At 40.2% G+C, this 15,301-nt stretch overlaps 2 protein-coding genes across 4 annotated transcripts in view; both read left to right on the top strand.

The window, feature by feature from the left end:
* Positions 1 to 211: 211 nt before the first annotated feature.
* LOC122772696 (guanylyl cyclase-activating protein 2-like) lies at positions 212 to 1,852 on the top strand. The gene is made up of 4 exons (XM_044030908.1): positions 212 to 409; positions 514 to 663; positions 1,298 to 1,406; positions 1,505 to 1,852. Exons 1-4 carry the CDS (start codon positions 212 to 214, stop codon positions 1,630 to 1,632), a joined length of 585 nt encoding a protein of 194 aa, XP_043886843.1. The 3' UTR covers positions 1,633 to 1,852.
* Positions 1,853 to 12,049: 10,197 nt separating this feature from the next.
* The window catches only part of mapk8ip1b (mitogen-activated protein kinase 8 interacting protein 1b), a 48,428-nt gene continuing 45,176 nt past the window's right edge, over positions 12,050 to 15,301 (top strand). For 2 of the 3 annotated variants that reach the window (XM_044030299.1, XM_044030297.1), the window contains exon 1: positions 12,050 to 12,208. In XM_044030299.1, coding sequence (XP_043886234.1) covers positions 12,132 to 12,208 — 77 coding nt within the window. In that variant the 5' untranslated portion in view covers positions 12,050 to 12,131. The remainder of the gene's footprint in view (positions 12,209 to 15,301) is intronic. The other variant, XM_044030298.1, reaches the window with a different exon arrangement.

Genomic DNA, 15,301 nt, shown 5'->3' with positions numbered 1-15,301 from the left:
GCTTTCAATCCTAGACCCACATTGAGCTGTACATCTATAAACTCAAATGGAGGAAACCCCACCAATGTAATACTATAGTAATCCTGAAGCCACACTAATCACCTGACTGAAGCAAACTAGATCCCTGGGATTCCATGGTGTTATAAAAAACTCCTATGGTCCAGGTAAAGACCCAGAGGCTGCACTGCTTAAGTACAACCAGCAACCAGCTATGGGGCAAACACAACAGACAGAGAACAGGGAGGAAATTGATGTCAAATCACTTCAGGATATGTATAAAAAGTTTGTCATGGAGTGCCCGAGTGGATTACTTTTTCTGCACGAATTCAAGCGTTTCTTTGGTGTGGAGCCAACAGGAGAAGCATCTAAATATGCAGAAAACATGTTTCGAGCTTTTGATAGAAATGGGGTGAGAGTACAACATTTGATGATCTGCTTTCATGTACTACACTTTTATCAAAATGTGAAAAAATGTTGTTTCATTTGACTTGTTTAATTTCATCTATTTTTCAGGACAACACAATCGATTTCCTTGAGTTTGTGGCAGCACTCAATCTTGTTTTCAGAGGAAACCTGGAGCATAAACTTCGCTGGTCATTCAAGGTGTACGACAAAGACAGTAATGGCCATGTGGACAGAGATGAGCTACACTCAATAATTGATGTAAGTCTACACTTTAATTAAGTAATATCCTTGAGTGTTTATGAATCTGCAGCTTTCTGCTTGGGGTTATGTGTTGTTAGTGCCTTTGTAATCAAACAGTATTAACATCTAAACAAGACGTCAAGACAAGTAACACAAACACACAATATGTGTTTTAAGACAAATTAAATATTTTCAGACTGAGCCAGCCCAATGCAATATGTAGCAAAGTGACTGGTTTGGGCCCATGTGACCACAAAGAGCACTTGACATGTCTGACAAGAGAGCCCAAAAAAAATTAAATGATGTCAGTGGTAATTATACAAACATTATGTCAACGGCTTAAAACCAAATGCTACTAGTTCAATCAATTATTGCTGCCTACAGTGTGTGAATAAACAAAAAGTAAAGTCAGTTGGTGATGGTACATGATGAGAAGTCAAATTCTGCTAAAGGCTTAGGCTGGTCTCAGGATTTACAAGATAAATGGATATATTACTTAAGTTACATAGTTCTGTTGTAAAACTGATAAGTTGTATTGTACACACTGTATTCGCTGTTCTTCTGAGTGTGTCATGCATTACTGCAAAAAATTAAGCAATTCTTTTCAATTTGACTGTTAATTGTATTTACCTTGTGATTTGTTTTCATTTAGAGCATCTATAAGATAAAGAAAGGAACAAACACAGACATTAGCAATTCACAGTTGTCAGTGGATGAGGCTGTTGATCGACTATTACAAGCTGTCGATAGTGATGGAGATGGTGAGCATTTAGTCACATTTACAAAAAATACAGAAATACATAAAATATTTCCTGATTTTATTGTTGTTATTGTTGTTGTTATCGTTATCTTTCCACAGGTCATATTAACATGGAAGAGTTCATTAGAGGTGCACAGGAGGATCCCTGGGTGCTCAACATGTTGAAGTTGGACATGAACCCTGCTGGATGGGTGCTAGAACAGAGGAGGAGGAGTGCAAACTTCTGAAATGTTAAAGCACATGCAGACAAAGATAAACACTCCAGGCCTTAAATTATATCTACAGAATATATTAAAATCCAATATAAGAAAATCATGTTTTTTCAGCCTACAGAGAAACAAAATCTTTATTTACTAGCACTACTACCTCCACATATACAGCACATTAATCTTTTTAGCGTAAAAACAGTTATAATTGTTACGGATAATTTAACAAAAATCCCAGATAATATATATAAGTGCATGCATATTTTTAAATGTTTTACATTTCTGTACTGTTTTTTGTTTTTAAGAAGATAAAAAAATTAATTAAAAAAAAACAACAAATTGAAACTCATTATGAATACTGTCACAATCTATCACAGATAAAGCAAACCTGGAATTAGTGTCCATCTCATTTTGTTTGACATAAGCTATAGAGAAAATTGACTGAACAACCATCATCCCATATCAAATTTTTCCAAGCCAAACACACCCATTGTGCAAAGTGGTTTGTGTCAACAGTGAGGGTTAGCTTCTGGCCATCATCAAAATTATAAATTATGATTAAAAAAAAAATACTTAATACTATATTAATAAAACATAGTGTGCGATTTCAGGTTTTACTTCCATTTATCACTGCTCAGACTATTTCATTTTTACCTAGTAAACAGTGCAATAACTTTTGACATATCATAAAAGGAAAAGCAAAGGATTAAAAAATACATTGGTTATCTAAATTTGAACACATTTAAATGCAATTCTATACACAGACAGAAGCAAATAAACATTGAGGTAAAGCACCTACTTAACAATGTCATTACTGTGCTTGCTTACTGACTGAGCAGCTGAAAAAGAGGAAATATGATTCACAATTGTTTTGCATGTACAAATAAATAACAGTAAATCGGATTTCACAACATTCATTCATTTGGCGTGTGCTTTTATTCAAACTGACTTACAGCTGCAGGACAACACTGAAGACTTAAGGATACCTTAGAGTAACTACTAGGATCTAAATTTGAAGTATAGCTTCAGATCAACCATGTTGTCAGTATTACAATATAACAGAAAGTACCTTTCACTGTGGCTGAGTTTGGGGACTGCTTGTATTTTAACAGTATATTTCCATATGGTTTTGTTTCCTTCAGTCATTCAAACACAAAGTACAAAGTGACTCATATGATCATAGGCATAGCTATGAATATGGTCAGTAGTAAGTCACTAAAAGTTCAAGATGGGATCAGGATTAATGTTTTAATGCTACAAATAACCCTCTAGGTTGAAGTCAAGCATTACATGAATCAGTTATCACACTCAACTCAGTTGTCGACCCCTAAGCAACTGAAGAAAGCTTCAAAAGCAATCAATATTTGCATATAGTCTTCAGGATATTACTCTGCATGTGCATTCATTTGTCATACAAAATGGGTCGCAATCAGCAATCACATACTTGGGAAGAGGAGCTGGAATTAACAGCATCCATGCTCTCTATGTACAAGTCATTTATCATGGAGTGTCTGAGTGGATCTCTGTACCTTCTCAAGAGTTCAAGAGGATGTTCGGAGTTCATAATGGTACACCTGAATACCTAAATACATGGAAAATAGCTTCTGAGGATCTGACATGAATCATGTGAGTTACAAAGTTGACAATTAAGTATATATTACTGGCAACCCCAGCAATATTACTGATACATTGTACTTGTTTTATTATTTAACCAAATGGCACAGAGAATCTAAAACGGTATGTGGAGAAAGCAGAACCAGTTGAAACTAAAGTTGTATCTGATGAGCAGGATGGGATTCAATGTTTTCAGGACAACATAATGGATTTTATAGAATTCATGGCTGTGCCTCATCTTGTTCTGCATGGGAAACTTGAAGACAAGCTGCAGTGGCCTTTTCAAGCTGTTTGACTCCAATAACAATGGTTATCTTGACAGACACGTTCAAGTACTTAAAAATGTTTTTTCCTTAAAATTAAAGTATGTGTTTGTGTGCATGTTTTCCACAGTCTGTCACAGCTATTTTTTCATCTTTTGTCCACTGAAACAAACCTGAAATACGTGTCCATCTGTTTTTGTTTTACATAAGCTACAGAGACCATTGACTGAACCACCATCATCACCCAAACTATCATTGCTGTCAAAGACAAATTTCCCTCTGGGACAATAAAGGTTATCATCTCAAACACACTGTGGCGACCCCTGGTGTCACCAAGTGTCTGGTGTTTGTTTTGTGCCTGGGGTTTCATTGGTGTCAACTGGGAACACCTGGGTCGGTGCTCCCAGGCCTATATAATCAAGGCCCTGTGGCCCATTCGGCCCTTCCCTCTGCTGCTTCTGGTTGGTATGGTTTGAGTTGTCCTGAGTTGTTGGGTTTGGTTTAATTTGTTGTTTTTTCCTTTGCAGGCACGCTGCCAGTGTGGCGAGATCAGCAGCATGGCCTTATGTATATTGTTTTGTACACTTTACAACATACACACACCTTTCCCCTCATGCACACCTTACACTACTGATTATACTGATATTCATACTCTATATTATTAGTATTTCATTGGTCTTTACATAATTTGATTTCTGTTCAATAAATTACTCTTTGTTATTCCTTCAAGGGGTGTATTTCTCATATTTGTCAGGTCTCAAGAGTCGGAGCGTGACAAATTGGGGACTCGTCCATTAGTTTGTTTGGTTAAACCTCATTCAGGTTGCTGATTTGGTGTTTAGTTTACAAGCTGTTCTAGTTTATTTTTGGGAGATACACCTTGTGTTTTAGTAGTTATTGTGGAAGTGTTTTTGGCTTAAGGTCAGACTTCAGGGTGCTGAACAGAAGGTACGTGTTACTGACTGGATTTGGTGTGTGAGTTTTCCCCGTTAGGCTGTATGGCGTTTCCCCTTTGGGACTCGTCAGTTTTTTGTTTTTTTTCTGTAGTGTTGTGGGCAAACGGGGTTGAGAGCAGTTGTCTCGGGAGCACAGCTTTGGTCCCGGAGAGGTTGCCTATTACGGGCAGCCTTATCCGCGCTAAGGTATTCAGTGTCATAAGTACCCGCCGCGGTCCCCACATGAAGACTAGGGTTGAGTTTAGCAAGCTTGGGTTAGGCAGTTAGGGGGAAATACTTCATGGGTAACTTTTACCTCACACTTATTTAATTGGTTAACACGTTGCATTCTGTTGAGTACCTGTAAACCGCTATGGCTTCAGTTGAAGAGTTTGTGAAGGCACCTACGGAGGAGTTTGTGAAAAGCTGTAAGAAGGAGCAGTTAATTCAGATCGCTGACCACTATGGTTTTAGTATTGATAGTAAAAAAAAAAAGGGGGAGATTTTAGCTGCGGTGTTGTCTTCATTGTATGAAGAAGGGGTTTTGGTTAAAGGAGAGTTGGGCCTAGACTTTGTAGGATCAGCACTGGGGCCAATTGGTATATCTGCGACTGGGTTGACATTCGAGCAGCAGAAAGAGTTGTTGAAGATACGGTTACAAGCAGACATGGAGAAGCAACTTGAGTTGGAGAAAATTCGGCAACACACTGAGAGATTGAAACTGGAACTAGAACACTCTAAATTAACGATGATCAGGGATGGAAAGATTTCCCTAGCTGAGTCGGGTATGGGGGACCAGTTTTCCACCACTTCATCTTGTGGTATTGATATTGGGGCTAATTTGCGGTTGTTACCGAAGTTTAATGAGCGTAACCCCGATACTTTCTTCATTTTATTTGAACGGGTAGCAGATGCTAAAGAATGGCCAGATTCAGATAGGGTACTGATGCTGCAGTGTGTTCTTACAGGAAGGGCTCAAGATGCATATTCGGCGTTATGTGATTCTGACAATTTGGACTATGCTATGGTAAAATCGGCTGTCTTAAAAGCGTATGAGTTGGTTCCCGAGGCATATCGCCAAAAGTTTCGTAGTTGGGTCAAGGGGGATACGCAAACAAATGTAGAGTTTGTCCGTGATTTGCTGTCTCATTTTAACCGGTGGTGTTCTTCTGCAGGAGTGGATTCGTTTGACAGGCTTTGTGAGTTGGTTGTCTTGGAACAATTTAAAAATGCAATCCCTCAACGTGTTGCAACATATATTAATGAGCAGAAGCCCACCACTGCGCTTAAAGCGGCTGAGTTGGCTGACGATTTTGTGTTGACACATAAAGGTAGTTATGCGCGCTCTGGAGTTGAATGGAAAAGTGGAGATAACGGTGGTAATTCTCGCGCTGGTAACAAGTTTCCGAAATCTGGTCCATCACGTACTGGTACGTCCTCCTATACAGGAACTGATGATGCCAGGGTTTGTAATTACTGCCAGGGTGTGGGTCATTGGAAAGGACAGTGTCCGTTGTTGAAGTCGCGGGGTTACTTTGAACAGCACTCCTCCTTGCATGCTCCAACTATGTTGTGCTCTACTATTTCAGACCAGAGGCCTGTAAGTGTAGGGTGAAGCAGCTCCAGTGGTTCTGGTTTTGAGCCATTTATTATCGATGCGCGTGTGTCCTTGGTGGGTGGTGAAGAGCGTGTGCCCATTAAAGTGTTGCGTGACACAGGTGCTAAACACTCATTTATTGTTGAATCTGCACTACCCTTTTCACCGGTCACTGAAACGGGGGATTTTGTTCTAATGCATGGTATGGAGTTAGGCTTGATTCCCGTGCCACGCCATAATATGGTGTTGGAGTGTGACCTGGTAAAGGGCGTTGTGCCAGTCGGGGTGCGCCCTGCATTGCCAATAGATGAGGTTGTTATGATTTTGGGTAACGACTTGGCTGGTAGCACGGTGTGGGCTGACGTGCCGCCGCCTCCAGTGGTTATTTCTAAGCCAATTGTGGCTAAGAAACAAGATAATGGTGGGAGTGATCCAGAGGTTTTTCCAGTCTGTGCCGTGACACGTGCCCAGAAAAGCAAAGTTAAAGTGTTAGACCCGACTGTTTCAGGGTGTTCTGACGGTATGTGTCCTGCAGAGCCTGTAGTCTCTTTGCCTGTTCTTCCTTCGGTTTCAAGGGATGAATGGGTTAGAAGCCAAAGGGCTGATTCTTCCTTGTCTTCTTTGTGGAATGAGGTCTTGTCAATGGGAAAAGTAAGAGACGTTGCTCATGGTTACTTCCTTAAGGAAAACTTGTTGGTGAGAAAGTGGGTGCCTTGTGATGGAGAGTTTGTTGGTGAAGCGATTTACCAAGTTGTTGTGCCAAGCAATTTACGCGAGGTGGTGTTGGAAACAGCACATGATGGTTGTGGACACTTAGGTGTACGAAAAACTTATGACCGTGTCCTACGCTATTTCTTTTGGCCTCGATTGAAGCGTGACGTCTCTAAATATGTTAAGACGTGCCATACATGTCAGCTCACTGGGAAGCCTAGTCAGGTGATTAGGCCTGCTCCTCTTTCTCCGATCCCAGTTGTTTGTCAGCCATTTGAACATTTGATAATAGACTGTGTGGGGCCCTTACCCCCATCCAAATCTGGCTGTGTATATTTGTTGACAGTTATGTGCCAAACGACGAGATATCCCGCTGCATATCCTCTGCGTTCTATCTCCGTTAAATCCGTTGTCAAGGTTTTGACCCAGTTCATTTCAGTTTTTGGCATTCCACGAGTCATTCAAAGTGATCAAGGTTCTAATTTCACATCACATTTGTTCAAGGAAATCCTGAAGCAGTTGCGTGTGAAGCATAACCGGGCTTCGGCGTATCATGCGCAGAGCCAGGGGGCACTTGAACGATTCCATCAGACATTAAAATCAATGTTGCGTTCTTATTGTATGGAGATGGGGAGAGACTGGGAGGAGGGACTACCCTGGCTTATGTTATCTGCAAGGGAAGTGGTGCAGGAAAGCACAGGGTTTAGCACAAATGACTTAGTTTTTGGACATATGGTGCGTGGTCCTTTAGCTATCCTCCAAGATGACTTGACTGACAGAGAACCGCCCAAGAATCTGGTGGACTATGTAAATGGTTTTCGACATCGACTGTTCACGGCGGTGGAAATGGCACGGAAAAACTTGGGGGGAACACAGGCTAATATGAAAAAACTGTATGACCGCAGGTCGGAGAGCCGTCAGTTTAGTCCTGGTGACCAAGTTTTAGCGCTTATGCCGCTTGTAGTCTCGCCGTTTCAAGCTAAATTCACAGGCCCATACACTGTCGAAAAGCACATATCAGAACATAACTATCTGATTGCCACTCCAAACCGGAGGAAGAAGTCTCAGTTGTGCCATGTCAATTTGCTTAAACCATACTATGATCGTGGAACTTGTGATGTTGATTCTATGGCCCAGAGAGAAAATGTTAGTCCTGTACTCATGGTTGATTCTGTGTCCTCAGGTCCTAGCATTCCCGACATGAGACTGATCGATGAGCTAGATGTTAATGTACCTGATGATCCAGTCGTATGTGGTAGGCTTAAAAACTCAGAGACTTTGCGCAATTTGCATAGTTTACTGGTCCATTTACCTGAGTTGCATAGAGTTGAGCTAATGGGACTGATTGAAGAATTTCCAATGTTGTTTAGTGACACGCCCTCACGCACAAATCTTATTGAGCATGATATTGACGTTGGTGACTGTCCTCCAGTCAAACAACGGTTCTACCGTTGTGCGTCGGGCAAATGTAAGATATTGGAGTCGGAGGTAAAATATATGTTGGATAACCAAATTGCAGTGCCGTCATCCTCCAGTTGGGCGTCGCCGAGTTTGCTGGTGGGAAAATCGGATGGGTCGCCTAGATTTTGTAATGACTATCGGAAAGTCAATAAAATCACTAAGGCTGATTCCTATCCTTTACCTCAAATGGAGGATTGTATTGACCAGGTTGGTTCGGCCACATTTGTTAGTAAATTTGATTTGTTAAAAGGATACTGGCAAGTTCCTCTGACAGCGCGTGCTCGTGAAATTTCTGCATTTGTAACACCTTTCGGACTGTACGAATATACAGTAATGAGTTTTGGCCTGCGTAATGCGCCCGCAACATTTCAACGCCTTATGAATATGGTTGTATCCGGTCTTGAGGGGTGTGCTGTTTATCTTGATGATGTTGTTATTTTTAGTAACACCTGGAATGATCACATTCAACGTATTGGTGCTCTGTTTGGTCGCCTGGCTGAGGCACACTTGACAATAAATCTTGCGAAGTGTGAGTTCGCTAAAGCGACGGTGACATACTTAGGTCGGGTGGTTGGCCAGGGACAGGTTTGTCCAATAGGGGCTAAAGTTGATGCCGTCATGCAGTACCCCGCGCCCACTACCAAGAAGGAGTTGATGCGATTCCTGGGTCTTGTAGGTTATTATCGAGCGTTCTGTAAGAATTTCTCAACAGTTGTTGCACCTTTGACAAATTTGTTAAAGGGCAAGGCTAAATATGTGTGGTCTTCTCTATGTCAGATTGCATTTGACAATGTGAAGACTCTTCTCTGTGCTGCTCCCGTGTTGGCTGCTCCACGCTTGGATGAATCATTCAAGCTGGAAGTTGATGCCAGTCTGGTTGGAGCAGGTGCCGTGTTGTTGCAGGAGAGGGAAGGGGTTGATAGACCCGTCAGTTACTTCTCTAAAAAGTTTAATTCGTATCAGCTTAATTATTCCACAATAGAGAAGGAAGCGCTGGCTCTTATCTGGGCCCTTCAACATTTCGAAGTCTATGTCGGTTCTGGAAATGGATCATTGGTAGTGTATACGGACCATAACCCTTTGACCTTTCTTGGTTCGATACAGAATACAGAACACCTGGGTCGGTGCTCCCAGGCCTATATAATCAAGGCCCTGTGGCCCATTCGGCCCTTCCCTCTGCTGCTTCTGGTTGGTATGGTTTGAGTTGTCCTGAGTTGTTGGGTTTGTTTTAATTTGTTGTTTTTTCCTTTGCAGGCACGCTGCCAGTGTGGCGAGATCAGCAGCATGGCCTTATGTATATTGTTTTGTACACTTTACAACATACACACACCTTTCCCCTCATGCACACCTTACACTACTGATTATACTGATATTCATACTCTATATTATTAGTATTTCATTGGCCTTTACATAATTTGATTTCTGTTCAATAAATTACTCTTTGTTATTCCTTCAAGGGGTGTATTTCTCATATTTGTCAGGTCTCAAGAGTCGGAGCGTGACAACACCCATTACGTTTTTTTCTGGCTTGTATCATCATTGAGGGTAAACTTCAGGCCATCATATTTTAAGTCAAAATTTACAATGAATAAAGTACTTTTTTAAAACATATGGTGTGTTTCCACCAGCACGACTCAACCCTCCTTGACTCGATATGGCACGGTTAAGTTGCGTTTCCACTACCTGATACCATTTTAGTTGCTGCTCTGGCGAGGTTCCAATGCGTGACGTCGCCAGACTGCCGGCCATTGATTGGTCAGAGTGCCGTCACAGGAAGAGACGTCCGACACAAGAATCTAGCCAAACAATGCCGATCTGTAAGATCACTTAGAAAAACGTAACAATCCTAAAAATGTCTAATATCTCAATATTTAACAGAGGAGTCTGGTGTATTTCGTGACAGAACTCCTGATAGCAAGCGTCATCACAAATCCTGCTGTTGTATTTCAGTCCAGTGACTGTGTCAGAAGTAGTCTGTGCTTCAGTCATGGAGGAAGTACTGAACAAATATTTTTAATTAACTGATTCTAATGATTCATTACACTGAAAACAACTGCTTTACAAGTCACTAGTCACTCGTTTGTGTGTGTTGCGTGTAAAACAAAGTCATGGTAGTTTCATACAGCCGTGCAGTGATGACTCCGCCCACGTTGAGTAGGCACTATTTTTGTCGTGGAAAATCAACATAAACCGCGCTGTGCTGTGTCTGTGATTTCCAGTTTCACTTTCATTTATAAATCACTGCTCAGGCTATTTCATTTTACCTATCCACTGTATAAACACAAACTAGGAGATGAACTTTTGACGTGTCATAAAATTTGAACAGATTTAACAGAATTTGCACACAGAAGCAAATAAACATTGAGGTAAATCACTTCCTCAACAATGATTATTTCTAAAGGTTCAGCATAGTTGATTAATTGTTGTAAGGTTTATTTTATGCAGAAAATAAATAATATAACAGCATAAATAGTACACATGTAAAATTACCCTAATGTTTCAAATTTTTACTAACAAGGATGTGTAATATTTATCACATCCTTAACAATGTCATCTATCGATAGATTAATCACAGAACTTTTTTGTTGATTCCTAAAGGTTCAGCATTGCCGACATTATTGAAGTTAATCAAATTACTGTACTAGCTGAAATATGACTAAATTGCAAATAGTTTGAGTGATAATTCACTTTGGTGACCTTTGTGACAATACTCATCTAAACAGATTCCTTTTTTCAGTTTATCTCTCTTTACTTCTCATCATTCTCCATGAAAAGGGATATAATCAGATTTGTTTGAGAGAAATAAGGAGTGAGAAAGTGAACTGGCTTACAAGAGCTGGATGAGCTCCAGGGTATGGACATGCAAGCAAGCAAGGAAGGATGGCAGGAAGGCAAAGTCTATAGACGAGGATATACTGTCACCCTCTGCTGGTTCCTCTCTGACATGACCCTTTATTGGTCTCACTTCTCACCTTCCCATATTTATGTTTTTTTTTGTTTTTTTTGTTTTTTTACAGTGATAAGGACAATGTCTTTCTATCTCGACACTGACTGCTTTTCTTACAGGACATATACACTTTTGTGAGCGGACTTCCAGTACACACATATTACACAGACCATGTACACAGCTATTTGATATTGGCTCTGCTGTCCACTCACAGCACGTTTTGTTTTAGGCCATGTTGAATCCATTAGGGAGAGCTATTTAAGTTTTAATTGCTAATGTTACCTCAAAGAGTTTATGTTTTCCCTTTACAACAACTGACCAGAAGTGTGCTTATATTTTAGCCGACGTTGTACAGTAAGTGTTGTTCTTTTCATATAGTCATGTGAGAAAAGAATGTGTGAGCCGAGTCCTCAACTTTAAGTTGTTAATGGCTTCCTGGCTTAAAAAAGTCAAAACATACTGATCAGCTACAACAGACCACAAATCACTGGGCTGTACTTTAAACCCTTCTCCACTATTGTTACTTCACTCCACCGAGTGGGAATGAAGTATTGTTTTTGGTGGCAATATGAGCAAAGGAGGCCAACAGAGAGTCAGATGCTCAGAGCCTGTTACACATACAGGTCGACAGAGGCTCATTGCGTGAATGGGGTAAAAGTCTGCCATCTCTGATTGCCTTGTTTATATTAGATTTTACTCTCAGATTAAACGTGTTATTGGGCTCCTTTTATGATAGTTATGGCTAATGTAAAGTATTATCTTAGTTGATTTGTAGACTGTAAGCGGTGCTGTTGATGTGAAGGAGCAATAAAACATATTTTGAAGTCAGTGATACAATTTCTGAATGCTTGCACAGTTCAATTTCAAGTTGCAATTTTTCCCACAGCCCTTGAAGGCAGCACGGTGTCGAAGCATCGCCCGCCGGACTTCAGGTGTTTGTGCCGGGCGGCTGCTGCGTAGCGGAGCTAATGGGGAAGTGAGAGCGGGCCAGCATGGCGGACAGAGAGAAAAGGAAAGCCAGCCCAGCGTCCGGCCGCGGCATCCAGGTTAAGTCTCCGGCAAGCTTCAGGTAAGAGGGAACCCGGGGAGTGGGCGGGGGAGTACGAGAAGCCGGCCTCTGTTGCGTGGACTGAGATGTAGTGCCTCAGCTGCAGTGATACGGAGCTGCTGACCGCTCAGAGCCGCTGCTACTGCTGCTGATGCTGCCGATGGTTTGGCTCTTCTCTGCTTTGCGCATGAAGAAGTAGCGAGGTGTTGTGTTGAGTGGCGTTTTTTTTGGGCGTGTCTGCTCTCGGAGGAGCGTCGCGAATCTGATTTGTAAACATGTCGCACACTTTCATTCATCCGCTCTCAACAGTAAATATTGTAGTTAGAGGATGCTCTATCATCCATGTTTACACTTAACGATATTGTCCACCTGCTTCATTGTGAGCCTGGGTGAACTAAGCTGTTTTTGTCATGTTCACAAATGCATTGTGTTTGTGATCCTCAATTATCTTATACAACACTTGTTCATATCACTGTAATATGATGTTAGTAGCTCAGAGCTGTGTTCTTACTCACTACATTAATACTATTTCAATATTCAAATATAAACACAATCTACAGCAACAGATTTAGAAATGAAAACAAAATGAATACAAATAGTTTTACAAGCATTCTTACAAATGCTTGTAAAATGTGGTAGTTATGTTGATGTGTAGCCAGTTGTAAAAAAAGTAAAAAAAATAAAACATAATCTATGTACATTTTAATACTTTTAGTCTTTTGGGCTTGTTGGGCTCTGGGAACTTGAAATGGAACATTTATTTTAAACAAATTAATGAGTTATCGCTTGCAAAACAATAGTGAAGGTTGGAGAAAAATTAGCATAGTCTAACTATGCACTAATCAGCAAGACAATAAGTCACCAAATCTAAAAATTCATATCAGATGATCATTTTACACACACACGCAAAGGGGGATTCATTGGTACATGATGAGAAGCCGTTATTCTTCAGTGGGAGGCCTGTGATCACCATTCCCCAGTGACACACACAGTGCTCAGTCTGTCTTTGCATGATTAGCTGAGTTGCAAACAAACACATTCAAAAAGTGCCCCAGAGTTGCAAAGAATTAAGGCTGTTTTCAATAGTACAATAAAAACTGAAATAAAAATGAAAACATTTAATTGTGGCCATTTTAATCAAAGCCATTAATATAAATGTATGTAGACACAAACAAAAACCTTGGTTACTTTGAAATAACATTAACTTTTACAGAGAGAAATATATATTTTTTTTTTTAAATAAAAATTTTTTGAGATTAACCATGAGTCGATTAATTGTTGTGAAGTTTCTTTTATGCTCAGTGTATGATGTCCTGCCCACACCATCAAATCTGCACATATGGGGCTAACAGAGAACCCTAGTTGCCCACTGTGCAGAATAACAGCTAATCTGGAGAATGTTCTCTCCGCATGCCATACAAGCCTGGCAGATGGACAATTCAGGTGGAGACATGACCTAATCTTTAACAAATTGGCCTTTCTCAGAGCAGGATAGACTGGTGTGACTGAGACCAGGACTGGGAGATGCAGGTAGACCTTAGGAGGCAGCTCAAATTGCCAGAGGAAATAACTGCCACAAGCCTTAGACTTGCTTATTATATAGCTTATTTTAGTTTCTAATCACATAAATGGCACATAACTAACATTACACTAATATGTCCGTCAATGTTTACATTTTTACTAAGAAGGTTGTGCAATCATCCGTTCAACGATTGGTTTAGGAATATGTACACAATTTGCAACTCTAATGAGGAAATGATTTCAGAAGCAGCTGAAAATATCAGTTTTTTTAACAGATATGATGGGATGATTTAGAAAATCATTGACTATTTGCCTTAAACCATGATGTTTGGTTGTTTCCTAACTTGAAGTTAACTGCCTTGACAAGCAGGTGTTGTTGAGGAAGCCAGATAATCCACAACCTTGAGTTTGGCCCATGCCCAGAGTAGCCATGTGATGGCATGTTTTCCTCAATCTCTTTCTAATCTGCTGCTGTTTGAGAACACACTGATGATCTGCCACCATTTGTGAAGCTCTGTGTGAGGAGATATTCACCTTAAGCTACAGGAGTATCAATTCTGACCCCATTTTGAGGCATCAGAAATGTTCAACAGGAATTTATCAAGCCATCATTTGAGTCTGAGAGATGCAACACTTTCCCGTCTTGTTTTCACAATTTAAATGTAAAATAATATACAGAAAAATGCAAAGCCATTTATTGTATTTTATCAAACAGAAACCAATGATTTCTTTTGAAGTAGAGTTTAGATATTTTGCCATATAATTGGGTATAGCAGAATGCTAGCATTAGTTATTTTTAAAAAGTAAATATGTACAGTATTTGTATATTCATTTAAAACATGCAACACAAGTATGAGTAAATATAAAATATATGGCGTAGGTGAACAGAAATATGAATAATTTATACAATGCAGACAAATAAGTGTCAATTTATTGCACTGACAAATGGGTATTGTACACTTTGATGTAAATTCCCTGAGTGAAGTAGTAAAATTCAAACTGTGGATCATGATCATGTTGTCTCCTGGGAACAGTCCAACAGCAGCAGGTAATTATCCCACGCAAATAGGCTCCATTAAATAAATTATTCATATTAATTCAAAGCATCAATGTGCAACTCTACAAACAGATTCCTATCCACACAGCTCATGACGGTGTATATACTGCACTGAGGATCCATATTTGTAAAAGTTGGGGCACTGAAACTCTGTCACGTGACATGGTTTTGAATGAAGTGGAAATGTTCACACTAACATTCGGTCAGGTTGGTCCCTTGTGGCGGCGCACTCAGTCGCAGCAGCTCTGATCAACCCTCCATCTGACCTCGACATTTTGTTGTGCAATACCAGTTGTATAATGACAATAAAGATGCTTTCCTTTTCCTACCTAACAACAGCACCAGTTAAAAGTTTTAAATTCTTTGGTCTCTCTCCAAATTTCTCAGGTTTTATCGCATCTGTACGTCAATTCTAATCATGAACAATCAGCTGTGGCACGTACCATTTTCTCCAAAATGGTTGAATTGGTCAACTTTAATTTCTACTTGGGCTCGGAATTAATTCAACAAATCAATATCAACATATGAAAGGTTCA

Source organism: Solea senegalensis, linkage group LG7 (assembly GCF_019176455.1).
Source record: "Solea senegalensis isolate Sse05_10M linkage group LG7, IFAPA_SoseM_1, whole genome shotgun sequence".
In the NCBI taxonomy this organism is placed as follows: domain Eukaryota; kingdom Metazoa; phylum Chordata; class Actinopteri; order Pleuronectiformes; family Soleidae; genus Solea; species Solea senegalensis.
The sequence above is the reverse complement of the archived record's forward strand: the minus strand, read 5'-3'. Positions and strand labels throughout refer to the sequence as shown.

Bases quoted from the DNA above. Each gene is read 5' to 3' on its own strand.
- LOC122772696 (XM_044030908.1), top strand. From the start codon at position 212: ATGGGGCAAACACAACAGACAGAGAACAGGGAGGAAATTGATGTCAAA. The intron at 410-513 runs GTGAGAGTACAA...TCTATTTTTCAG, and splicing joins GAGCTTTTGATAGAAATGGG to GACAACACAATCGATTTCCT. The intron at 1,407-1,504 runs GTGAGCATTTAG...ATCTTTCCACAG, and splicing joins TGTCGATAGTGATGGAGATG to GTCATATTAACATGGAAGAG.